The following is a 26,693-nucleotide window of genomic DNA, read 5'->3' on the forward strand; positions in this document are numbered from 1 at the left end:
GCCGTGGATTCACTGAGGGCATCCTCATATGGTCCTGTGGGTGGCCTTATTTTCATTTGCAGATGGAGAAGGGTTCAGAGAGGAGAACCAACATGCATGAGGCAAGCCTCTGAGTGAGCACAGAGACAGGATGTGGACCCCGGGGCTGGCCTCTGCCTGTCTTCCGCCGTTGACCGGACACGCCACCCTCGACATGCTGGCACACCTTGGGTGTCGAACCTTCCAAACTGAAGGCTGCAGATTTACAGTTGAAGATGGGTCTCTACTGCTCCCTTGTGGTCATGTGCATATTTGCATGCTTCCTCCTTGCTCCTGTCAGGACCGAAACTCCAGCTAAGGGCACCAGAAGCTTCCTGGACAGCTTTGTTCCCCCTTGAGCTGTGGCTGCACGGTTTCCCTGTTTGGAATGGTCCTCCAAAAGCAGCATGTTGGATTCTAGTCTGAACTTTGACCATTTCACTGTGAGCTCAGAAGTGAAAATTACCTTCAACCCTCACCCAAAGATAATGACTTGGTTTATTCTTCCAGCCCATGTTGAATTTCTTTTTTTCTTTTTAGAAATGGATATGGTACACTTCTTCGTAATTGGCTTTTTCACTCAATTGTACATAGTGAACGTTTTCCCGTGTCAATAAATATAGGTTTGCATCATTTTTTAATGGCTTCATGGTATTCCATTATATTGATGTACTGCAATTAGAGATGATATTTATATAATCAGAGCCAGGATGTCCTTGGAAAGTTACCACGGGAGTATGTACATACTTGGAAAAGTGTGTTTAGTGGGAGACAGTCAGGGTTTGGAAGGAACTATAGCATAGTAAGGCCCATGGGCTTTGAACTTACTCCTCGATTTCTGTTGTGAAGCCATCATTTACTGGCAGAGGGACTTAGGCAAATTATTTAACCTCTCTGTGAATTTTCTTATCGATAAAACAGAAATACCAATACTATACTTCCTCAGGGAATTGCCGTAAAGATCAACAGCGGTGATGCACACAAAGTACTTAGCACAATGCTGAGCATGCATGTATGTTGTCATCAAAAAGGGATCTTAGCAGTAATCGACTCCAGCGGTTCACTAAACAGGCTCATCATCAGAGGCACTAAGAGGGTTTAAAACAAAATACAGAGATTTCTAACTTGGTGGAGTGAAAAGGGTGGAGATAGAGAAAAATTTTCCTTCGGCCCAAGGATCTAAGCTCATTCGTTAAAAAAAATTTATTGATATAACACAATTGTTCAAATAAGTGTTGAATGGGTGCATAATAAAAGAAGCTAACATTTAGTGACTTCCTCCTACATTCCAGGAACTGTGTTGTCTTAACACATAGCTCATGTAATCCTCATAACAACTCTAGAATGTAGATACTATTATTATCCCCATTTCACAGATAAGGAAAGGGAAAAGAGGGTCAGTGAGGTGAAATCACTTCCTAAGATGACCCAGCTAGGAAGTGGCAGAATAAGTAATTGGATCTAGGTCATCTGATTGCAAACTCTGCCTTCATTCATTCAACAAACATTTATTATACGTCTACTGTGTGCCAGGGACAAGACAAAAATTTCTACCTTGTGGTGCTTGCGTTCTTGCAGGGAGAGACAGAAAAACCACAGTGTAATAAATAAATTATATAATGTGTTAGAAGGTGTCAGTGCTACTGAAAAAATAGAACAGGGTAAGGGGGAGTGGGAGTGGATTTTTTTTGTAAATTTAAATAGGGCAATCAGGATAGGCCTCTGAGCAAGTGATATTTGAGCCACGACTTGATGGAGGTGAGTTACTCCTGTGGATATGGGCAAGGAGCCTTCGAGAAAGAGGGAATAGGTAGGGCAAGAGCCCTAAAGTAGGCACACACTCTGGAAAAGCAGCAAAGAGCAGCGTCTGGGTGAGATTATAGAGGTGGAGGCGGAGAGCTGATCATATAGGGCCTTGCAGGCAGTTTAAGTTTTAGATTTTTTACTCAGGGGAATTGGGGAGTCTTTGAAGAATTCTGAGCAGATGAGGAAATGATCCGACTTAGGTTTTTTTTTTGAGGAGGATTAGCCCTGAGCTAACTACTGCCAGTCCTCCTCTTTTTTGCTGGGGAAGACTGGCCCTGAGCTAACATCTGTGCCCATCTTCCTCTACTTTATACGTGGGACGCCTACCACAGCACGGCTTGGCTTGCCAGGCGGTGCCATGTCCGCACGCAGGATCCGAACCAGCAAACCCCGGGCCGCTAAGAAGCGGAAGGGGCGAACTTAACCACTGTGCCACCAGGCTGGCCCCCCGACTTAGGTTTTAAAGCATCCCTTTGTTTTGGTAGGGGAAAGAACAAACTGTAGAGGAGACCAGAGACCATTCTGTTTCTAAGGCATGTGCAATTATTTCTCAGCTCCACGTCATTATCTTTAGTTTGAGACTTGGCCAGTTGGCAGGGAGAAACCAGGTCTCAGTTCACACTCTAGCTCCTACACCAAAGCAGCTCCAGGCCAGCAGAGGGAAGCAGCTCTGAGAAACCTCCTCCGGTATCAGGCAGAGCCTTCCTTAAATACCTAATTTAGAGACGGCTTCCCGTTGGCTGGAGTGGCAGCGATATCACCCAATGGCTGCCTAGGTCAGTTCTGCTTCACCTGACAGGCGTTCGCGCTAGCCAATAGGCAGGGGTGCCGTCCGCGGCTTCTGATTGGTGGCTTCGTTCACAGATAAAAGGTACTCGCCGGCGGGCGGTACTCCTTTTGCCAGGCGTCCTCGTGAGAGGTTCGTGTGGTCGGGGCAGTCGCTCCGGGAACCGGCGGAGGGAAGGATGGGAGTGTTTGCGGGGGTTTGGGGGCCGCGTGGTCTAGGCCTATCCTGGCTGGGGCCTCGGCGGCGGCGGCGGCTCGCGCTCCCCGAGCGGCGGCAGTCCCAGGCCGAGCCAGCGGGCGCTCACGCGGGGCGCGCTCCGTATAGGCCTCGGGCTTGGAGCCCGGCGGGGCGGTGGGGCTCGGTGTCGGGGTGTCTGAGCTCCCTCTCTCTCCTCAGTGACATCGTCTTTAAACCCTGCGTGGCAATCCCTGACGCACCGCCGTGATGCCCAGGGAAGACAGGGCGACCTGGAAGTCCAACTACTTCCTTAAGATCATCGTAAGTGCGGGATGGGTCGCGGCCGCCCATCATGCTGCCTCGGCCCCGGGCGCTTACAGGGACAGTCTGCTGCTGTGTGCTGAGCGCTTACTTGGTGCCAGTTACTGAATTAGACACTTATCGAGTCTTATTTGATCTTCACAAATTTCTGACCTCTGCGGCCCCCCTCCCACCCTTGTTGCAGAGAAACAGGCGCAGGCAGGTTAGGTGGCTCCTGTGATGACAGCATTGATACCCAGGTCTGCCTGTCCTCCAGATAGGCTCATCATGCTTTTACTTCTCTGCCTCCATCTTTGGGAAGGGCTGAGGCAACGAATGACTCGTCATAAGGAGGCAAGTTGTTGCATATTTAGGTCCTGTCAGTCAAGAAACTAAAGGTCTAGTGAATGTTATCTTTTTGATGGACTTCAGGTGGGTCTTCCCTCCCTGGAAATTCTGACCGTGCTGCCCTTCAGGCTGCATTGTGGAGCGTAGTTTATTATATCCTCCCTTGTTTATCATGAAGGTATTCAGACACACAAAACACTTACGAGACTTGTACAATAATCACATACCCAAAATCCAGATTTTGCAAGTAATGTTATGTTGTATTTGCTTTACATTGTGTTTTGAATGTTGTAAATCTAGCCTTATTTGGAGCACTGTTTTTTTGTTAACTCAGCCATTTTAGTGAATCAGAAACATGCCTCTTAAGTGGAAAAAATTAAAAATGAAAGCTAAAATTAAAAAAATGTTTTGGTTGAACGTACAAACCTAATTTTCACCATTCATACTCGGCAAGCAAATCTTTGACAAATGTGGCCGTGTTAGAACTCTGGTGGCTCCTAGTGGGAAGAACTGTCCCAATCTCTGAGTCACTTCAAAAGCACAGAAGAAAGGGAACGAGATTGAAACCAGCCATTGTAGGATTTAGTTTCTCCTGATATTTTTCCTCTTTTCTCCTTGTAAACTTTGCTTGTTTCTGGCTTGTTTTCGTAGCAACTTTTGGATGATTACCCAAAATGCTTCATTGTGGGAGCAGACAATGTGGGCTCCAAGCAGATGCAGCAGATCCGCATGTCCCTCCGCGGGAAGGCTGTGGTGCTGATGGGCAAGAACACCATGATGCGCAAGGCTATCCGAGGGCATCTGGAAAACAACCCGGCTCTGGAGAAGTCAGTTAATTCTCTGGGCATCTTTGTCCTCCTCGGTGCCCTTCTCCTTTTTCCTGGAGAAGAATGGTGCTGAAAGGTGACCATCTCCTGTAAACTTCTCTTTGCAGACTGTTGCCTCATATCCGGGGCAATGTGGGCTTTGTGTTTACCAAGGAGGACCTCACTGAGATCAGGGACATGCTGCTGGCCAATAAGGTAAGGGGAGAATTAGTTTGGCAGAAGAGACCTTATCACTAATTTTGGCTCCTTAAAAGGAAAATGGACCATTCTCAGGTTGTATCTGTGCAGAGGAGACGTCTCACATTTCTTGTTTTTGTTCAGGTGCCAGCTGCTGCCCGTGCTGGTGCCATTGCCCCTTGTGAAGTCACTGTGCCAGCCCAGAACACTGGTCTGGGGCCCGAGAAGACCTCCTTCTTCCAGGCTTTAGGCATCACTACTAAAATCTCCAGAGGCACCATTGAAATTCTGGTGAGTGGACCTGGCTTGCCAGTGCTGGCCAGGCAAGTGGTTGGGGCATGGTTGCCTTGCGCCTGCTAGATGTCCAGGTGTTAACTGTCAACTGTTATCTTCTTGTTCAGAGTGACGTGCAGCTGATTAAGACTGGAGACAAAGTGGGAGCCAGCGAAGCCACACTGCTGAACATGCTGAACATCTCCCCCTTCTCCTTTGGGCTGATCATCCAGCAGGTCTTTGACAATGGCAGCATCTACAACCCGGAAGTGCTTGACATCACAGAGGAAACTCTGCATTCTCGCTTCCTGGAGGTACATGCTGCTGATTCCAGCCCCTTCTTACATTAATGGTTGAGAGCATGACTAGCATCTAACTGAATCCCGGTCACGCAGCTGAAACTAACTATGTAACCAAGGATAGTTTAATTTGTCTACCTCAGTTTGCTCATCTGTAAAATGGCAATAACAATATAAGATTGTTGAAGGACATAATGAATTAATGGGTATAAAGCCTTACCCAGCCCAGAATAGTGCTGGGCACATAATGAGGGCTATTCTAGCAATAATAAATCTGCAGTAAAGTGAGATTTTGGGTAGTGTCATGAGTCAAAGGAAAAATGAGAAAAACGTGGACAATTTAATAATACATGAATGTTGCCAAGAACCCTTTGTTGGGAGGATTGACTCTTCTGAGACTGTCTTGCTTAATTTTGCCATTAAAATATCCTTTAATTAATGAATAACATGATAGAAGATGAAATTTTTTCTTTTCTTGGACAAATGAAAAGTTGCAAATATATATACTCTTAACTTCATCTTATTTCTTGAAAATCTTACTAGTGGATGAAATTCACATCTGGAATTTAATGTTTTAAAACATGTTTTTTTTTACTTTTCCTTTTTCTCCCCAAAGCCCCCTGGTACGTAGTTGCATATTTTTAGTTGTGGGTCCTTCTAGTTGTGGCATGTGGGATGCCGCCTCAGCATGGCCTGCTTAGCCAGTGCCATGTCTGCGCCCAGGATCCGAACCAGCGAAACCCTGGGCCACCAAAGCGGAGCATGTGGATTTAACCACTTGGCCACAGGGCCAGCCCCTGGAATTTAATGTTTTTCTCATGGAACTCAGCAGTTACGTTAACAGTTTATATTTTTCACAAAATCGTGGCTTTTGAAGTAAACACCATCATTATGGTATAGGGAATATCCAGATGGGGAATGAGGGCAAAAAGCATTTATGAATTGCTCTGCCAGAAGCATTTGGTGTGGGATGAAGTGTTCTCTGTGAGGCCAAGATGCTAACCTAGCCAGTCTTGTCTGCCCTTGAACTTGCTTGGACTTCACTGTCTTTTCTCTATGATGTCTCACCTAAAGTATAATTTTTCCTTCTCTACAGGGTGTCCGCAATGTTGCCAGTGTGTGTCTGCAGATTGGTTACCCCACTGTTGCATCAGTACCCCATTCTATCATCAATGGGTACAAGCGGGTCCTGGCTTTGTCTGTGGAGACTGATTACACCTTCCCACTTGCTGAAAAGGTAAAAAGAACCCATGAGGACCAAGGTGGCCTGACAGTTAGCAGGGGGATAAATGGCAGCCCGCAGAGTTAGTGCTTTTATATTTTACATAGCAGGTAAAATTTTTAAGTGTAGTTTAGAGAGGTTGAGGGGCAGGGGAGGTGTGTCCTTGACTTTAGAAATGACAAGAGATCCAGAGAAGGGTTAGTTACTAGGTAGGACCTGGGCCTAAGCTCACCAGGCTGTTCTCCCCGGTCACTTCCGGGGTAGGCTTCACTGGTTTGAAAGATGTTGGCCATTAAACTAGAGCTCTACAGAGGCCAAAGGGTTGTGAATAGTAGGGGTTGCGGATGACCCTTTTGACCACAGACTTTTCCCCTTGCCTCAGGTCAAGGCCTTCTTGGCTGATCCATCTGCATTTGTGGCTGCTGCCCCCGTGGCCGCTGCCACCACTGCTGCTCCTGCTGCTGCCGCAGCCCCAGCCAAGGTTGAAGCAAAGGAAGAGTCGGAGGAGTCGGACGAGGATATGGGATTTGGTCTCTTTGACTAATCACCAAAAAGCAACCAATTCAGCCAGCTTTATTTGTGAAACAAAGAAATAAAGGCTTACTTCTCTTAAAAATCTCTGGACTCCTTTTTTTTTTTTTTTTTTGCATTTTGAGGTTTATGTGCTGTATGATAGAAACTAAAGCCATGGTAAAACCAGAGTTTTATTTGAAGTTGACATTTGGGTCTCCTCTTTGTAAGTGAAGTATTGCTCTCTTAACATCCTGTGTTTTTTCTAGACCCACCTTTAACTTGTTTGTTTTTTTTGAGGAAGATTGGCCCTGAGCTAACATTGTGCCCATTTTCCTCTACTTTATATGTGGGACGCCTGCCACAGCATGGCTTGATAAGTGAGTGGCGTAGGTCCATGCCCAAGATCCGAACTGGTGAACTCTGGGCCACTGAAGCAGAGCATGCAAACTCAGCCACTGCCCCACCAGGCTGGCCCATAACTATATTTTTTATTATACTAGAATTCTTGGTTCCATGGCCATCCAGCCACTAGCCACCAGTAGGTTTAGTCAGTTGAGAGAAGCGCTCAATGAGTGCCAGGGTTTTTTAAACTGGGTGGCGGTCCAATTCATAAAGACTAGGTGGTGACTGATTTAAAGAGAGAAAACACCACCTGACTGCTGAAAGGGTAGGCATTTTGTTGTGAAGCTTATATTTCATTTATAAGCTTGTACTGGATCATGATGTAAATGTATTTATTGTAATGGGTCTCAGTCAAAAGTTTGAAAGCCACTGCTGGTAGAGGGACCAACGACTAAGCTATGCAGACTCCATTCTCTAGTCTATAGCGTGGGCAGGTCTGCACTATGAGAAATTCAGACAACTCTTGGACCGTGAGGCCTTTTCTTTTCCCCCAGCATCCCACCCTTTGGGCCTGGCTTAAGCTCCCAGCCTGGAGCATCCAAGGTTTCCTCTGGTCCTGAATCCCTTCCTGACTGCCACATCTACCCCTGATTTATAACTCCTTGATCGTCCACCCCGGGTTACAAACTTTCAGGACAAGACACTATATTTCGCTGTCTCCTTTTTACCTAGTTCAGTTCCTGCCATCTAGGAAACACATTTCTCTAAAGCACGTGGTCTTCACTCAGGAAAGGCCCCCATGGGAGTGTCCAGGCTGGACCTATGGGCTCGAAGGGGGTCGGGGACTGCAGGGCGATCTCACCGCGTTACTAATCCTCAGAGACCCGTCTCACACGAGGCCAGGCGGCGAAGGGCACCGGCCCGAGGCTGAAGGGCGGGCCCTGAGGAGGAGGCCTTCGTCTCCGGCGCGTGGCCCGGCACCCCACTCCAAGCCTGCGCTGCAGCGGCCGCCGTCCCGCCCGGGGGCGCCAGGCCCGGCCTCAGCGGGCTCCCGGCCTCGCCCTGCCGCGTGGGCCCGCGCTGTGACCCGGAAGCGCTCCGGAAGCGGTTCCGGAGTCAGCGCCGGCAGGATGGCGGCGGACACGCAGGTGAGGAGGGCGGCTGCGGGGCCGAAGCGCTCAGCGAGTGAGCGCGGATGGCGGGGCCCGACCGCTCGTGTCGCTCGTCTAGGGGTCCAGGGGACGGCGGCTGCGGAGGGCGCGGCCCCTGGGCCGCCTCGGGCCGGTCCCTCACGGCTCCGAGTCCGGCCCGGCCCGGGCGGCGCAGACCGACCCCGCGCTCGAGGAGCCAGGGGCTCTGGCCTCGGCTTCGGCAGCTGGAGCCCGGAGGGGCCTCCCCCGACCCTGGGGTTGTAGACCTTCACCTCCCGGAGTCCCTGCTCCGTTTCTCCGAAGCCCTCCGGCAATGAGCTGGGCCAATGCCAACTCTTCCTTAAACTTTACATTCAGCAGATGTGTCTCGAGCACCTATTATGTGCAGGGACTTCTGGCACAGTCTTTGGATTTATGCAGTTCTGCGTCTGAGTCCTAGCTCATCGATTCCTATGAGACGCTGGGCAAGTTACTTAACCCCGCCAAGTCTCAGTATTTTTGTGTATAAATGGGCTTAAAATAATACTTATCCCATAGGGTTGTTGTGAGGATTCCATGAGATAAAGTAGGACTCCAGCATGTTGGTTATTATTAGGTCTAGAATTAGATAAAAGAACTGTCACTATCCAGGAAGAGTCTTGTCACCCTTGAATGTTATCACCTGTGGGTACCTTGTCCTTCGGAAGGACTTGGGAAAACCGTTTTCCGCCACCGCAGGCTCGTTTGTAGCTGTGAGTGTTTTAGGGTGAAAAGGCAATATTATGGGGGAAAAAAATAGGTGTCAAGTGGACAGTTTGGCTCACTTGGGTCTCCAGGGTCAGGAGATAAATTGATTTTGATTTGGAGGCCCTGAGATCAGAGAGTGACCACTTAACCTCAACATTCAAAAGACCCATATTGAGAGTTGCCTGTTACCAAAGGGTTGGTAATTTGTTCCAAGTTGTGTTATGTTGAATCCTGGAAAGAAAAGCTTAGTCTGTTGGGTATTTTGAAAGGGGTTGAGGGAATACATGCCGAATGTTTAACATTAATACTCAAGTGCAAGAAAAAAAACAAATCTCTCTAGAGCTGTGGTGTTCAGTGTGGTAGCCACTGGCCACTTGGCTAATTAATAGCCAAATGGCTACTTAAGTTAGTTAAAGTTAAATGAAATTAAAAATTCAGTTCGTCAGTTGCACTGGTCACATTTCAGTGCACGGTGGCCACATGCGGCTAGTGGCTACTGTATTGGACAGTGCAGAAGAACATTTCCATTTTCACAGGAAGTTCTGTTGGACAATGCTGCTCTAGAGAGAAACCTGTGAACTTTATGGCTGTTTGCATCTGATTTCTCTAGCAAATAACTTCTCTGAAGGATCTTAGCGTGCTCTTCCTCAGTTTTGTTCTGACAGGGTCTCAAGTGGGTAACATTCATCTTATGATTAAGGAAAAGAAGAGCCTTGAACCTGAAAAGCTCTTTCATCTTTGTGAGAGAAATGAGCCAGGAATTTAATATTATCGTGGAAAGACAGCTATGTGGGAATTCTAGCTAGATGGTAGATTGTATACATACATCTATTTTTGCTGTCTCCTTAAACATCACTAAAACTAGTAAAGGGTTTTTTAAAAATCTCACAAGGATTGGGAGAATGGTGAGCAGACAATAGCAACAGATTTTTGGAAGCTAGAAAGTGGTGAGTGGAATGCATTTTGCAGACGCAATGAAAATGATTCCTAAGCCATTGGGAGAATGGTGAGCAGACAATAGCAGCAAATTTTTGGAAGCTAGGAAGTGGTGAGTGGAATGCATTTAGCGGACCCAATGAAAAGGATTCCTAAGCCAATAGTTAGGAAAGCTGAGAACCAACCTGCTTTACATTGCGGAATCTCTGACATTTGGCAATTGGTGGTATCAGCTAAATTCTGGAAGTGACGGGCTAAGTTAGGAGGATTGGTTGAAAGCCCTTTTTTCCAATGCAGTCAGATCCCAGGCTGTCTTTCTCCCCTTGGCAAAAGACTGGAAGTTTTCTCTCTGGAGAGTGTAAGAAACAGGATCATTGTGAAGACCAGTGTGGGACATCCAGTATCCAAGGAAATCATCAACAAAATAATTCAAGAAACTTTCCCTGAACTGAGAGATGTGTTTCCAGACTAAAAATGCTCAACACAAGGGATGAAAATAGACTCCCAACAAAGCACATTAGTGTGAAATTTTAGATCCCTGGACACAAAGAGAAGATCCTGCCTAGAAGCTTCCAGGGGAAAAAAATCAGGTCTCATACAAAGGATCAAGAATCAGAATGGCCTTGGACTGAATAACAACACTGAAAGCTAGAACCCAGTGGAGACCTGTCTTTGGTATTCTGATGGAAAATGATTTGAACCTAGAATTTTGAATCCAGGCACACTTAAATCAAGTATAAGGCTAGAATATTTTCAGACTTGCGAGGACTACACAAAATGGAGGATGTGCCTCACCCGAACACAAGAAAGAGTACATTTTCAGGGTGATAACTGCGTAGCAGCTGTAGAGGGTCACCTGCCAAATTGGGGCAGGTCAGAAAGCTCTGGACGAGGCTTCTTCAGGAAGTTGCAATTTAATAGAACACCTGATCTGCCTAAATGTATTGGGATTTAGACAAGTGGCAGAAAGTTTGGGGTTGAATTATTAATTAGATAAAACAAGGCAAACTGAGGTGAGGTGGGAAAGACGCTTAACTCCAGGGTTAATAAAAAAGCTGTGCAGGGTAGTAAATGTAGTTTATTAAATGGAAGTTGAATACCATTTACATGTAAGCACTGACTACTGAGCTAGCCCACATTGTGAAACTCAGGAATTATATTGGGGAAATGGGGAGGGTGTGTAGTGGGGTTGGAGAAGGAAAGAGCTATGGTGGAAAGGCCATAAAACTGAAAAATCAAGAAGTAGCAGCACAAGCAAGTTATCTAGAGATAAATACCAAAATAACCAGCTAGAATTGGTGAAAGAGACGGTCCTTGGGGAGTGAGGGTAAGAGACTGGTTTTCATAGCAAACCTCCCAGAACTCTTCAACTTTGACTCTTTAATTATGTGCATGTATGACTGTTAAAACATTTATATAGAAGACAGTTTTGGACATGAGTTTATTCATTACCAATTGAATTGTAGCAGGGCTTTAAGTATAAGGAAAACTCAGCATTATTTGATTTCTCTATGCACCCTTGAATATTATTTTAATAAAGCCTTTCTGTGAAATACCCTGGCACCAATGTGTTATTACTTGGTCTTGTTATGCCCTGCTCTACTGCTCTTGTATCCATGACCTGCTTACCTCGTAGCTTGTAAAATACTGCACAGGACTAGATTTTCAGGAATATTTGCAACCTGGCCCCTCTCTGGGTCTTATGCTTATATCTCTGTGCAGGGGATGCAGCTGTGGTAACATGGTTGGTGGTTGAAAGCTAAGGACTTGTTAGCATCAGTTTCTAGACCTGTTGGTTTCAGGTTTAGTATCAAAAATGCAGGTGCTGTGGCTCTCAACTCTAGTCAGAGCAATGGCTTTCCCTCGTGGACTCAGTTCCTTTGTCAACTGTAAAATGGGGATGCTGATCCCTACTTCAAGGCTTGTTGGTAGTCGTAGCTGACTTTGTGCTTGAGATGAGAGGAAGTGCTTACGTACACTATCTCATTTAATCTCCATAGCAGTCGTGTGCGGTAGGTGCTATTATCTGCATTGTATAGATGGGGAACCTGAAGATCAAGGAGATGACATAATTTGACTGAGTTTCCACAGCTGGTAGAGCTGGGATTCAGCCTCTTAACCTTTCACCCTTCAGCCACTATGCTTATGCTCCAGTAGTGACTTGCTGGGATACTGACAGTTCCCTCGTGGGAGGTTTACATGAGCTGATAGAAAGGGAACATGCCCAACACTTAGTAGGCCCTCACTGGATTTTGCATAATTCTGAAAGGATATTTTCTGTTGTGAGGTTTTTGCCTTTTGCCTTGCCTCTTTTTAATCCAAGTTTAGATAAGGTATAGTGACTAGTTGACAATGTCTGGAGACAATTTGGGTTGTCCTACCTGGGGTAGGAGGAATGGAGTGCTGCTCCTGGCATCTTGTGGGTAGAGGCCAGGAACGCTGCTCACAATCTTACAATGTATGAGGACAGCCCCCCCTCAACAAAGAGTTAGCCAGCCAAATGTCAGTGGTGTGGAGGTTGAGAAACCCTGCGTTAGATCTTCACTGAACTCTGCACCCCCCGTCCATAGCACATACACACACTCATTGTTTTGTAGTCTGATGGGTGAAATTTTCTCTGTGGGCTTGGTCTTCACAGGTTTCCGAGACACTAAAGCGTTTTGCAGGGAAGGTGACAACAGCCAGTGTGAAGGAACGGAGAGAAATCCTCAGTGAACTTGGGAAATGTGTTTCTGGAAAAGGTATTTATTTTCCATCCCCATGGCCTGGAGATGATTCCATTTCAAAGTGTTCTCTGTTTAGAACCATGGTCTTCTTTTCCCCTCGCAGCAACTTCTGCGATCACTTTCTGTATTTGCTTGTTATGTGCATTGAAACACTTGAAGCAGTTGGGTTGGTGGAGAGTTTATCCATTTAGGTGCCAAAGCTTTTTACAGTTTTAACCATTTTGATTGGAAATATGTATTTCTAAAAGATACCAACAGTCTTTCTTAAGTAATTTAGTGTATGTCAAAAAATTTTCTTTATGACTTGGGGCACCATTTTTCCCAATCTGTGCTCCATGGAAGTCAGCAAGATGGTAATAGGTGATTGGCCAGTAAAGGATTCCAAGATCAAATAAGTTTGGGAGATGTCACGTTTTCTAATGCCCTCTGGGAGACTTGCAGCATATTCCAGGAAGGTGTTTTAACTTTATTAAGCTTTCTTCAATCTGATGTTTTCCTTGAACTTCTTTTTTGTTGCAAACCTGCTCATGGTCTGGGGAACACCTTTTGGGAAGTGCTGAGCACATATGGTTATCCTGATTCTGTTCCATAACCAAGGGCTATCCCTACCTCCTATTGCAGTGTGTAAGCCTAGTTTGCCTTCACCCAATAAATCCTGATTAGTTTTTGAGTTTCCCTTTGGTGTGTTTTTACTATACAGCATTAATTCTCAAAGTCTGGTCCCTAGATCAGGAGCTTCAGCATCATCCCAGAACTTTTTGGAGATACGAGTTCTCAGCTCCACCCTAGAAACTCAGATTCAGAAGCTCTGGGGGTGGAGCTCAACATCTGTGTTTTTACAAGCCTTCTGGGTGCTTCCTGGGTTTGCCAAAGTTTGAGAACCATGGCGGTATAGAGTTGGGTGCCCCTTCCGTCAACCTTCCCTTCTTATTAGTGAAGAGCCTACTTCCTACCACCCTTTCCCCCGAGTTCTTGTTTGCCGCTTCTGATCTACTGTCACCTGGTAATGTACCCAAGCTTGTTAAAGAGGTGTGTAAATTAAGTAAATTGCTGTTTGTGAGCTTCTCAGAGGTTCTCCTGTGTATTAATGCTTCAGTGTATGAGTTTTATGGCACCTTCAAAAGTCTTTCTGGTCACTTTTCTCAACAAGGTTCTAGTTAGACAAGGCTGCCGTGTGACAAGAGAGTAGCTGTACAGACCTTCTGAACCATGATGGTTGACTCCCTGCTAAATAACTGCTGAATACTACGCTTTTTCCCCATTTTATGGAGTAAGGAGTTCGATGTGTATGGGTGAAATTTATGAACTACTCAGGACCTTTTCAAGGTGATTTTATTCTTTAATCACCCTAAAACTCTACAATTCAGGGCAAATTATATTTGTAAAGTATTTAGTAGCCTTTGATGTGCGAGTCGATTATGGGAAGTTAACTACCCCTGCATGAAATCATTAGTTCTCAATTTTCTCAATTTCTGAGTCTAAGGAGGAGCCTTTGCGTGGTGATAATTATTCAGGCCTCTCTTGTTTTTAGGGTAGCAAGCAGATAACCAAGTGAGTTAACCTAAGGTGGAGGGAGATGTTTTTAGCCAGGCTGAGGAGTTGAAGACTTTGTCAGGGCTGTCTAACCCGGGATGCAGCTGGTCAGCATGGCTCAGCTCCGCCTGGCCCTGAGGCCTCTCTGATGCTCTGCTCCATTCTGCCTTCGTGTGCTTGAACCTGGCGACTCGCTGCTGCAGCGTCTCCTGTGCCTGATCTTCCCAGTCACAGGTCTGTAGGCAGCAGTCAGTGATGAAGCCCTCAGCTCTGGGGTCAGATGGACTCTGCATTCTATCCTTGAATCTACCACTTACAGGCTGTGTGACCTGGTTCAGCTTACTTAACCTGTCTCAGCCTGTCTCCTTGCTTTGAGCATAGAGGTGGCAATAGTGCCTCCCTCAAAGGGTTAGTTTGAGGAGTGAATGAGAACATGTATGGATGGTGCTTAACACAGTCCCCGGCTATGATAAACCACAACTGTTTCTGGCCCCAGTTTCTCTTTTTCTCAATTACTGAAATAGCCCCAAATCTGGTGGACCACAATAGTGTTCAGGGCCCTGGGGTACTGGGTCCCTGCACTTCCTTCATTTGCGCCTAACATTCAGATGCCTGATGTGTGAGGCACTGTGCGAGCCCTTCGTGGGCCCACTGCTCTCGGTGCCTCCCAGAGTAATCTGTCCTACATCGCAGCCTACATTTCCCCTGCTCAGACCCTTCTCCCTTTCGTCTGCATGCTGCAGTCTGGCGTGCAGGACCTGGCACAGGTTGGTTTTCCATTATTGAGCTCTGTTGTTCAACCAAAGTTTCTCTTTCACTTGGCTGGTCTGCCTGCTTTCGTGTGCCTCAGTTTCTTCGTCTTAAAATGGACTCAATCACAGTACCCACCTTATAGGGATTAAATGAGTTAATGTATGTGAACTGCTTAGAGCAGGGCCTGGCGCCTTGTGAGCATTAGTTACGTGTTGGGTGTTTTTATTCCTCCTCCTCCTCTTCCTTCTCACAGGTCCTGAATAGGCATTATGCTGTCTCACTCCTATACTTTTGCTCGTGTTAACCCCACTCAGCATGTACTTCCCTCTCTTTCCACTTTTCCATAGCTTCTTAATCTGCTAGGCTAAGCTTCTGTGTCCTTAAAACCTTTGGAAACCATCCAGTTACAGGCGTTCTTCCCTTTTCTGATCCCTTGTAGACCTTGAATTTTGTACTATTTTAAAAAACTGTTTATTAGGATATACAGAAAGTACACATATCAAAAATGAACAACTCACTGAGTTATCATCAACTGAATACACCCACGTGACCCGCACCCAGCTCAAGAAGCAGAAGAGTCCCAGCATTCCAGCACCTCCACTCCATAGCGTGTTAAATTTGGGGCCGCTTGTGTTTCCTTAGTTTCATTTATTTAACAGATGTGCCCCCGAGAGCTTTTCTGTACCAGATTTTTTCCTAGAGTCCTATTTTGTCACTGCTTTTTCCTCTTGGGAATTATTTCTGAAATGAACAGGGAGTGTCCAGGGGGCAGAGATCATGTCTGTCAGAATGATGGCTCAAGCAGATGCTCGTGAGGTAGTTTTTCTTGACTAATCTCTGTGTAATCTTTGGTTTCAGATCTGCCAGAGGGAGCAGTGAAAGGGCTCTGCAAATTATTCTGCTTGACTCTGCATCGATACAGGTGAATCCTAGCCAAGGGCCCAGTGTCTGAAGTACTTTGTGCAGAGAGGTGATATAGGGTAGTGGTTAGAGCCCAGGGTTTGGAGCCAGACTGCCTGAGTCCAAATCTGGGCTGTGTTACATCCTACCTATTGGGTCCTGGGCACGTTACTTAAGCTCTCTGTACCTCAATTTCCTCATCTGCAAAATGGGGATGATGCTGTTATCTACCTCATATGTGGTTGTTAGTAAGTGTAAAGTGCCTGGAACAGTGCGTGCCACGTCATGAGTGCTCAGTGTGGACGCTGTCGTCAGTCATACATGTAAAAGTACTTGGCCTAGTTTGAGTCCCGTAGTAAGTGCTCCATAAATGTAGGGGTTGCCCTTATAGCCTTTGTGGCTCATTTGCCCATACTAGCTGCTTCTAGAACTCTGGGAGAAGGTAGATTTATCTAGTTGTTTCCTAATCCCATCAGCTATGATCCCTGGAATACAGTGCAATCCAATTTTCCTGAGAAAGACCAGTGCCCGGCCTGAGCTGCCTTGCCCCTTCCCTGGGTCCACAGGTTCACCTTTCCCATTCATTCTCTCCCTAGAGATGCAGCCTCCCGCAGGGCCCTGCAGGCAGCCATCCAGCAGTTGGCTGAGGCCCAGCCAGAAGCCACTGCTAAGAACCTCCTGCACTCGCTGCAGTCTTCAGGCATTGGCTCCAAAGCAGGTGTCCCCAGGTAAGAGGGAAAGGGGTTGGTGGAGCCCTCTCGGGAGAACTGAGTGCAGACGAGCTGCGTTGAGCAGGTGTGAGCGTGCCTGTCCCTTCCCCTTTCCCGTTTCCAGCTCTGAATGACACTGGCAGTCTGCATTCTGAGTAGAGGGAGAAGCCAGGATGGCAGGCTCATTGGAGAAACCACTTTGCTGAGGAACAGAGTTGGGAAACCAGTGGAAGAAAGGCCCTTTTGAGGGGAAACCAGATGCCTACCAGGCAGTGAATGGGGGAGGCTGTCTTTTTGTTTTTATAGTTGTGAGTGCTAAGAGATGGGAGGTTGGCCAACGAGGCCTGCACTCCTTGTCCTCAGTTTTTACAGATGATTTGTGGGGAAAGTGGTTTCAAGTTCTGCCCAGTTTTAGGTCAAGGGCAGGTCTTACATACCAGGCAGGGCTTTGCGGTGAGCATTTGTCCTCAAGATGGAGGCTGCTGCTCTGCACTCACCCCTCGCCTTCCCTCCCCTCTGCAGTAAGAGCAGCGGCTCGGCCGCCTTGCTGGCCTTGTCCTGGACCTGCCTACTGGTGCGCATTGTCTTTCCCTCGAGAGCCAAGCGGCAAGGAGACCTCTGGAACAAACTGGTAGGTTCCCTGGGTCTTTGGAGTAGCGATGGTCAGCTCTCTGCACAGAGTTGGGGCATGTGCTGACCAAGTGCTCTTTTCAGTGCTGGGTGACCAGGCACTTTGAATTGTCCCGAGGTGTGGATAGGCATGAGTGCAACATAATAACATTCATCTATTTATCAAATATATAAGGTTGGGAGGTTCTTTTGAAGGTCTAGATATGATTAGTGGAGGGCAAGAGGAGTGGTCTTACGGTTTTGTGAAAAGGAGTCTGAGGATCTTGATTTGGATCTGATCCTTGCCCATGAAATCTGGCCAAGTACTTAACTTCTGAGCCTGTTTCCTCATCTGCAAAATGGGAAAAAGCACCACCCACCCCATCCACCTGGAAGAGTTGTCGTGGAGATGGGCTCAGATGAGGTGTGAAAGGGCTGTAGAAACTCACAGAGGGCTGTGCAGGTACACGAGAAGCGCGTTAGGAACTGTAAGTGCCTCTCCCCAAAGCAGCAGCTAGAACACATTGATGGCCTCGTCCCTGGGCTCATCCAGCACACTTCTGGATTGACTGGAATGGCCATCAGTGATTGATTGAGGGATAAGATACTGAAACCTCACAGGTAGTGGATGTGCTGGAATTGGACTCGCTTCAGAATGTGGGTTTCATTGTTACCAAAAGGCCTTCTTATAAGATGGTTCATCCTGGGCTCCCTCACTGGCTTCTCTCCAATGAATTCTTATAACCATTATCCAAGATAGATAAGTATACTTGTGGCTTAGTGACTGGGAGGGGTCAACCCTGGAGGGTTGTGTTTATGGACCAGAATGCACCAGGAGCTTGAGACCATGTTTAGTTTTTCTGTGTCTTGAATCTGGGTTTTTCCTTTGCTCGTTGCTGATGTCGACCATACCCATAGGTTGTAGTTCATTTAGTCGCCCAAGTATTTGTTGAGGGCCTTTCCCCTTTCCTTGCTGGGTGCTGTTCCAGAAGCAGAGGCTAAAGCAAGACATGCTCTTGTGGAGAAGATAGACAACAAACTGGTCCACAAATAAATGATAAGACGTAAAGTTATGCTGCAGAAAAGAGAGTGCGGTGGAGGGTGATGGTGGGAGGAAGGCCTCTCGAAGAGGGTATCATTTGAGCAGGATATGAAAGAACAAACCATGCCCAGATAAGGGTTAGAACATTCCAGGAAGAGGGAACAACAGTATAGTTCTGAATGTGATATCACCAAGCTTGAAAAACTATTTTAATTAAAAAAATAAACAGTTCAAAATTCAACAGGTGTGGAAGGATATACTATTTTCCCTCTCACCCCTTTCCTAACCATTTAGGTCCCTTCTATTACTAGTTCCTTAGGTGTGTAGATATCTACTTTGCATATGTCACTAAATAGATTTTTTAATACAAATGATAGCATACCATACCTACTTTTTTCTTTCATCTTGTTTTATTTTTCTTTACCCAGGCCTAGAGTTTGTTCCAGAGTAACATGTAAAGAGTTTCTCATTCTTTTCTGCCAGTCTTCCTCATTTTTTGTTGTTTTGTTTTTTTGCTTGAGGAAGATTAGCCCTGAGCTAACATCTGTGCCAGTCTTCCTCTATTTTATATGTGGATTGCTACCACAGCATGGCTGACTAGTGGTGCAGTTCTGCGCCTGGGATCCGAACCTCTGAACCCCGGCCGCCAAAGCAGAATGTGCCAAACTTAACCACTACACCATGGGACTGGCCCCAGGTTTCTTATTCTTTTTTTTTTTTTTCCTATTTTTTTTAATTGAGTTAATGATAGGTTACAATCTTGTGAAATTTCAGTTGTACATTAATGTTTGTCATTTGTGTTGTAGGTGCACCACTTCACCGTTTGTGCCCACCCCCCACCCCATCTTTCCCCTGGTATCCACTAAACTGTTCTTAGTCCACATTTTTAAATTCCTCATATGAGTGGAGTCATACACAGATTCTCCTTCTCTAGCTGGCTTATTTCACTTAACATAATTCCCTCAAGGTCCGTCTATGTTATTGCAAATGGAATGATTTTGTTCTGTTTTGCAGCTGAGTAGTATTCCATTGTATATATGTACCACATCTTCTTTATCCATTCGTCTGTTGATGGGCACTTAGGTTGCTTCCATGTCCTGGCTATTGTAAATAATGCTGCAATGAACATTGGGGTACATAGGACTTTTGGGATTGCTGACTTCAAGCTCTTTGGATAAATACCCAGTAGTGGGATGGCTGGATCGTATGGTAGTTCTATTTTTAATTTTTTGAGGAATCTCCATACTGTTTTCCATAGTGGCTGCACCAGTTTGCATTCCCACCAGCAGTGTATGAGGGTTCCTTTTTCTCCACAACCTCTCCAACATTTGTTACTATTAGTTTTAGATATTTTTGTCATTCTGATGGGTGTAAGGTGATATCTTAGTGTAGTTTTGATTTGCATTATGATCAGTGATGGTGAGCATCTTTTCATGTGCCTATTGGTCATCCGTATATCTTTGGAGAAATGTCTGTTCATGTCTCCAGCCCATTTTTTGATTGGGTTGTTTGAGTTTTTGTTGTTGAGTTGTGAGAGTTCTTTATATATTATGGATTTTAAGCCTTTGTTAGATATATGACTTGCAAATATTTTTTCCCAGTTAGTGGGTTGTTTTTTTGTTTCAATCCTGTTTTCATTTGCCTTGAAGAAGCTCTTTAGTCTGACGAAGTCCCATTTATTTATTCTTTCTATTGTTTCCCTTCTCTGAGAAGGCATGGTGTCCGAAAAGATCCTTTTAATACTGATGTCAAAGAGTGTACTGCCTACGTTTTCTTCTAGAAGCCTTATGGTTTCAGGTCTCACCTTTAGGTCTTTGATCCATTTTGAGTTTATTTTGGTGAACGGTGAAAAAGAATGGTCAATTTTCATTCTTTTACATGTGGCTTTCCAGTTTTCCCAGCACCATTTGTTGAAAAGACTTTCTTTTCTCCATTGTATGCCCTCAGCTCCTTTGTCGAAGATAAGCTGTCCATAGATGTGTGGTTTTATTTCTGGGCTTTCAATTCTGTTCCATTGATCTGTGCACCTGTTTTTGTACCAGTACCATGCTGTTTTGATTACTGTAGCTTTGTAGTATGTTTTGAAGTCAGGGATTGTGATGCCTCCCGTTTTGTTCTTTTTTCTCAGGATTGCTTTAGAAATTCGGGGTCTTTTGTTGCCCCATATGAATTTTAGGATTCTTTGTTCTAATTCTGTAAAGAATGTCATTGGGATTCTGATTAGGATGGCGTTGAATCTGTAGATTGCTTTAGGTAGAACGGACATTTTAACTATGTTTATTCTTCCAATCCAAGTACATGGAATGTCTTTCCATCTCCTTATGTCGTCATCCAATTCTCTCAGAAAGGCCTTGTAATTTTCATTATATAGGTCCTTCACTTCCTTAGTTAAATTTACCCACAGGTATTTTATTCTTTTTGTTGAGATTGTGAATGGTATTGTGTTCTTGAGTTCTTTTTTCTGTTAGTTCGTTATTAGAGTATAGAAATGCTACTGATTTATGCAAATTGATTTTGTACCCTGCAACTTTGCTGTAGTTGTTGATTACTTCTACCAGGTTTCTTATTCTTGATAAGTATTTACTAATCCTTTGAGTGGATGTGCCACAGTATATATAAGTAGTCCCCTGTTGATGGCCATTTATGTTGTTTACAATCTTTTATCATTATAGAAAATGTTGCAGTGAATAACCTTGTACATATGCCATTTTGTACACATGCAGATAGAATTCTGCAGACTTCTTAAGCATGCCCTTTTTCTCAGGGTGGCCATTCACACTGCTCACCAGTGACCTTCAGTGTTTGTGGCCATAAAGTCTCTGAGGTTTTTTAGTTGAGCACCTGTTAGGCGTTTCACTCTGGGACGGACAGTGGGCTCTACACAGGCCGAGACCATCACATCAGTCTTTGTGTTTGTATCCACGGTACCCAGCATGGTCCCTGCCATTTAGTCAGTGTTCAGTGAGTATTTGTGGAGTTAATGAAGGAAAAGCCAAGGCAGATAAAGAAATACACGGAACAGGGTCGTTGTCCTCTTCTTATATGGCACTTACTTTGCTGGAATTATATATTCATTTGTGTGTTTATTTGTTTGATACCTTTTTCTCCCTCTGGTCTATAAAGTGCATGAAAGCAGGGATCATATCGGCCTTGGTCCCCTTGTGTCTTCATTCTCTGATTCACAGTAGGTGCTCAATAAATGAACAGATATAATTCAATGGCACGGCTAAGTGTTGGGGCTGGAGGGAAGTGGATCTGGCTGGAGTTGAGTGGGAGAGGCCCAGTGGAGATGAACCCAGGTTCTGGTGGGCCAGATGAAGGGCTTGGGCAGGCTCTGAGGGCCATGGGACCTCCATTCCCGTTTCATGTCCTGACCTGAGCCTCTCCTGGTCCTGGCAGGTGGAGGTGCAGTGCCTGCTTCTACTGGAGGTGCTGGGCGGCTCCCACAAGCATGCTGTGGATGGTGCTGTGAAGAAGCTCACCAAACTCTGGAAAGAGGTGACAGGAGGCTGCAGGGAGTGGTGGGCAGTGCTTCTTCCCTGCCACCCCAGTTGCCATCTGATGTACCTGCTTTACACTTTCCTCTTCAGAACCCCGGGCTGGTGGAACAGTACTTGTCAGCCATTCTCAGCCTAGAACCCAACCAGAACTATGCAGGCATGCTGGGGCTGCTGGTGCAGTTCTGCACGAGCCACAAGGAGATGGACGTGGTCAACCAGCACAAGGCAAGTGGACTCACTAGAGGGAAGGCGGGGGAGCTGATTTTGCCCTGGTGGCTCCAGCTGCTGGTCTTATCTGAAGCTTGTTTGTTTTCTCACGTGAGACCCTGGCCTTTTGCCATGATACGTGAACCTTGAGGAGTTAGACAGTTTTCCCTCCAGCTCTGACTTGGGGTGAAACCTGGCAAGGTTATTGGGATGAGGGTCTGCCTGTTAGTGCAGTGATTTATTCTCCCACAGCTGATTAGCTGCCAGGCGCCACATACTGTGCCAGGTGCTGGAGATGCAACAGTGAGCAAGGAAGCTGTGTTCCCTGCCCTCACGGAACTGAGTCTGAGGAGGAGTCTGCCATTAGACAGACAGTCGTCTAATTAATTAAAGCCATGATAAGCGCTTCAAGGGAAAAGTGCAAGAAGCTGTGTTACTCTCTAATGGGGGACCTGACTTAGGCTGTAGGTCGGGGAACACATCTCTAGCGAAGGATCTTACAGGGTGAAGCAGGCTTAGCAAGGTCAAGGGATGAGGAAGAGCTTTGAGGGCAGAGAAAGCAGCCTGCGGGAAGGGACATAGAGGAGGCGAGTGGGGTAGAGTGGCACGAGTGGGCTAGAGAGGTGTGAGATGCAGCCAGCCGAGTAGCAGGCAGGCCTAAGAGCCAAGCCAAGGACTTTGGACTTGATTCCAGGAGTGCTGGAAAACTGTGGAAGGTGTTTAAATGGGGAATGGCATGATCAATGGGACCTCTCTACTTGACACTGTGAAATTTGGGGCACTGATTTGTATTTTTAGAGGCATTCCCACAAGAGGGGTCTCTTAGGCCACAGAACGTCAGGGTGTAACCAGGTGTTTGCATTCTCTAGAGCGCCCTGCTGGAGTTTTACATGAAGAACATCCTGATGAGCAAAGTAAAGCCTCAGAAGTATCTATTGGTGAGTGAGAGGTGGCCCTTACTCACCTGGACAAGCTAAATCCCATTTTAAATTCTGTAATTCAGAACTGTCCTTTATTCTTGGTCTGTTCTGGGAGGGCTGGGTGCCTGACTCCTTTCTCTTTGTAGGATAACTGTGCCCCTCTGCTCCGATACATGTCCCACTCGGAATTTAAGGATCTGATCTTGCCCACCATCCAGAAGTCTTTACTGAGGAGTCCAGAAAATGTTATTGAAAGTAGGTTGCTGCCAAACAGGACAGTGGGAGGGAGACAAGTTGTCTGATAAGCTGAATCCCTGATACTTGGCAGCAGGAAGCATTGGGGAGGACGGGGGATGTATTCACTGTTTCAGTGGGACCTTGGGAGAGAGATCAGGGACCCTTTTAAAGAGAATATGTTGAAAGTCATGGGCCCTTTTGCTAGAAGAATGCACAAAAGTATATCTATTTAGGATATTGCCTATAATTTTAGAGGTCCAAGAACCTTCTGGAGACCAGGTTAAGAACCTCTTCTCTAGACAGTTTGAACTTGATGTGGAAGTGGCACTTGAAACCATAGGATTTGAGTTGAGTCTCTGTCCCGTTAATCTTGGTAAGAGGTGTAGGTGGACTGTTGGAGGGGTGATTTTTTGCTGATTGGGATGGGGCACTATACATCTTGACATCAGAGCTTGGAGCAAAGGTGTGACCACTCATGTGACCATATAGAGATGAAGAGTGGTCATGGTTCTTTGTGGCTAGATGGCAAGCCTGATGACATTGGCTGGGGAGTAGGGCAAAAATGGGTATTACACTTGAGACTGACATGATCAGTGCTTTCTCTGCCCCTCAGCTATCTCCAGTCTGCTGGCATCAGTGACTCTCGATCTCAGCCAGTATGCCCTGGACATCGTGAAAGGACTGGCCAGTGAGTATCTTGACCCCTATCCAGCCCCTAGAGTGACACCTTGGGTTTTGGTTGTACTTGTCCCAATTATTATAGAAAAAGGGGTAGGAGACAGCTCAGATTAGAAATGAGGCTTTAACCATGTTTGCATAGTATCTTTCCTGAGATCCTCTATAATGAGAACATAGAGCTAGGACTGAAGAGTGGGGAGCATGGAAAAGTCAAAGATGAAAGCCTGGATATTCACCTGTCGGCAACCTGTGAGCTGTGGCTGTTTGTGTGTCCAGGTCAGCTGAAATCCAACAGTCCACGCCTGATGGACGAAGCCGTGCTGGCACTGCGAAACTTGGCCCACCAATGCAGTGACTCCTCGGCAATGGAAGCCCTGACCAGGCACCTGTTTGCCATCCTTGGAGGTGAGCAAGCCTTCTTGGCCGTGGAGATGGCTGAGGGGTGGCCTCCAGCATTCCAAGACCTGACTAGCACTTGGTGTTCCGAGGCTGCTCGTGGCAAGGCCATGTGAAGGCCGTAGGCTGTGAATGTGTAAAGTGAACAGAAGCACTTGCAGGGCAGTGTAGATAGAGGTGTTCTCAGTTTCATTTTTTTTTTTAGGTATATATATTATTGTCTGCATAGAGGAAAAAACTAGAGGGAAATACACCAACATGTTAATAGTGTCTTTGAGTAGTGGGAACATGAGTGATTTTAAAATATTTTTCTTTGTATTTTTTCTGTGTCTTAGATTTTCTGTAAAAACATATTCCTTTTTTAGTTGGGGAAAAGAGCTAGTAAATGTTATTTTAAACCCAGCTTCACAACAGAAAGACTACTTAATGGAATCGGAAACTATATCTTGGATGTCACACACATGACTACAATATTCACCCCTTGGGAAATGTGGCAGATGTGAATTTTGTATCTCTACTGTCTCTCCTCTCAGGCTCAGAGGGAAAACTAACTATTGTAGCCCAGAAGATCAGCGTCCTCTCAGGTACTGAATTTCTCTGTGGGTAGTAGGAAGTGTGGTAGTAGATGAGGTGTAATGTAACTATTGGGTAAGGCGAGTCCTTCTTTGGATCTTGACTCTTCTGACAATCTTGGACATCCCAGCCTGGCTCCCAGGACTCTGCTGCCTGCCTGCTTGGCAAGTCTAGTGGGAGGCCTGGCTTCTACAGAAGGCAGGGTGTTTGCGGGGGGATTGAGGGAGGGTCAGTAATGGCCAGAGGAGAGGCATGGCTGCTGCGGAGGTGGGCAGTGGCGGAAAGACTCATGTGTTGGTGATTTCATGCTGATGAGGGGCTGAGCGGGGGATCCCCTACCTTCCAGGGATTGGGAGTGTCAGTCATCACGTGGTTTCTGGGCATTCCAGTCAAGTCCTGAATGGGACCGTTGCTGAGCTGTTCATCCCGTTTCTCCAGCAAGAAGGTAATTGTGTGCAGCATAGTGAGAATGCAGTCTAGACCCAACCTTGATCCTGGTTTTCGTGTTCAGCTTGCCATGAACCTCTTCTGAAGGCACATCTCCTCCCGAAGCATCACTGTTTTCTCTCCCTGGTACTCCTGCTTGCTTTCCTACACTGCTGGCAGTGATTTGACGTGGGTCTAAAATGTCAGACTGACTGGATTTCTGCTTCTTGCCTTAGTTCATGAAGTTACCTTGGTGCATGCTGTCTCTGTCCTGGCTCTTTGGTGTAACCGATTCACCACGGAAGTGCCCAAGAAGCTCACTGAATGGTTCAAGAAAGCCTTCAGCCTTAAAACCTCCACCTCTGCAGTGAGGCACGCCTACTTGCAGTGCATGTTGGCCTGCTTCCGAGGTGAGATCCTGCCCCGCGGAGGGGACCAAGTCTCCAGGGCGTGATCACCTTTCCAGGCTTTCCCTTTTGGTTCAGCTTATTTTGCATCATTTAGTTTTACATCTCTGGCAGCATTTGGCTTAGTCATCCATAAAGCTCAGAATCAGAGTCCAACTTCACAGTAAATTCTGGCTTCTCCTCCTTAGCAGAATTTCAAAATAAAAAGCTTATTCAGAGAGGACCCGGAACCAGAACCTGCCACTACATTATCTGAGATCATGGAGAAGTGATTCTGATAGGACTGATTGGAGGAAAGGTCCAACTTCATATAAACTTTGTGCTGGACCTATTAAAAACAACCTCTGCCCTTGCTTCAGTGCCAGCAGACCTACTGTTATTTGGACATAGGCATCCACCTCTTCCCAGGAAGAGCTAGGGGAAACTTTCGTGTTCGTACAGGAGCTTGATCTCCATGGGGAAAATCTCCAACGTTGACTTCCACCTCTGAGATAGGCTTGTATGTCTTCTAAAAAGGTTTAAACTTAGGATGGCTGTGTTTAAGGAAATGTCTAGGAAATTCTACAGCTGCCTTTAGAGAGGGGACACTGTTTTATATAGTTCCTATATTCATATATCAGTTTGCAATTTTGTTGCATTGATCAGCCTTGATTTTAAATTGAGTTCTAGATAGCTAAGACATGGTTTAACCTAGTCTCTGCAGCTTTAGTTAGTTCTGCTTGATGCTTTTAAAATAAACATAATATAAAATAAACTTTTAAAATAAACATTTCCTGAATTCAAATCCATGACATCATCCGAAAGGAAAACTGGTTTCATTGTGAAATGTTCTGATATGCCAGTTTAGTAGTTAAGAAAACATGGATTTAGCTATAGTTTTAATAGGTTTCTACCTTTTTTTTTCTGAGTTTCATAGTTCATAGGTCAGCAAATTAGTTCTGCTTTTGAAATTTGGGTCCAGAGGTCATCTGGTATGGGAGAAGAACCCCAGATAGTAATTGATAGGCTTGAGGTTGGCCCTGGCTCTCCCTCAACCAGATATGTGGCCTTGGGCAACTCATGTAACCTCTCTTGGTCTGTTTCCTTTTCCATAAAAATGAATAGCTGGACTATTGGATTAGTTAGGATCCTTCTAACTCTAACTTTATGGCTGTAGAGTTTGAGTTAAGCCTCA

At 45.9% G+C, this 26,693-nt stretch overlaps 3 protein-coding genes across 4 annotated transcripts in view; all 3 read left to right on the plus strand.

The window, feature by feature from the left end:
• The window catches only part of PXN (paxillin), a 46,834-nt gene extending 46,175 nt beyond the window's left edge, over positions 1-659 (plus strand). For both annotated transcript variants that reach the window (XM_070275386.1, XM_070275378.1), the window contains one exon: positions 63-659. In XM_070275386.1, coding sequence (XP_070131487.1) covers positions 63-113 — 51 coding nt within the window. In that variant the 3' untranslated portion in view covers positions 114-659. The remainder of the gene's footprint in view (positions 1-62) is intronic.
• A 2,059-nt stretch (positions 660-2,718) lies between these two features.
• Positions 2,719-6,850, plus strand: RPLP0 (ribosomal protein lateral stalk subunit P0). Its single transcript, NM_001252576.1, has 8 exons — positions 2,719-2,743; positions 3,008-3,109; positions 4,088-4,263; positions 4,371-4,458; positions 4,585-4,731; positions 4,842-5,027; positions 6,109-6,249; positions 6,617-6,850. Exons 2-8 carry the CDS (start codon positions 3,056-3,058, stop codon positions 6,776-6,778), a joined length of 954 nt encoding a protein of 317 aa, NP_001239505.1. The 5' UTR covers positions 2,719-2,743; positions 3,008-3,055; the 3' UTR covers positions 6,779-6,850.
• Positions 6,851-8,023: 1,173 nt separating this feature from the next.
• The window catches only part of GCN1 (GCN1 activator of EIF2AK4), a 58,773-nt gene continuing 40,103 nt past the window's right edge, over positions 8,024-26,693 (plus strand). The window contains exons 1-14 of the mRNA XM_001488848.7: positions 8,024-8,237; positions 12,541-12,643; positions 15,773-15,836; positions 16,411-16,542; positions 17,047-17,155; positions 21,575-21,673; positions 21,766-21,900; positions 22,752-22,820; positions 22,949-23,057; positions 23,653-23,727; positions 23,994-24,122; positions 24,647-24,697; positions 25,033-25,131; positions 25,349-25,522. Coding sequence (XP_001488898.3) covers positions 8,220-8,237; positions 12,541-12,643; positions 15,773-15,836; positions 16,411-16,542; positions 17,047-17,155; positions 21,575-21,673; positions 21,766-21,900; positions 22,752-22,820; positions 22,949-23,057; positions 23,653-23,727; positions 23,994-24,122; positions 24,647-24,697; positions 25,033-25,131; positions 25,349-25,522 — 1,366 coding nt within the window. The 5' untranslated portion in view covers positions 8,024-8,219. The remainder of the gene's footprint in view (positions 8,238-12,540; positions 12,644-15,772; positions 15,837-16,410; positions 16,543-17,046; positions 17,156-21,574; positions 21,674-21,765; positions 21,901-22,751; positions 22,821-22,948; positions 23,058-23,652; positions 23,728-23,993; positions 24,123-24,646; positions 24,698-25,032; positions 25,132-25,348; positions 25,523-26,693) is intronic.

This window comes from Equus caballus, chromosome 8 (genome assembly GCF_041296265.1).
Source record: "Equus caballus isolate H_3958 breed thoroughbred chromosome 8, TB-T2T, whole genome shotgun sequence".
NCBI classification, from domain to species: domain Eukaryota; kingdom Metazoa; phylum Chordata; class Mammalia; order Perissodactyla; family Equidae; genus Equus; species Equus caballus.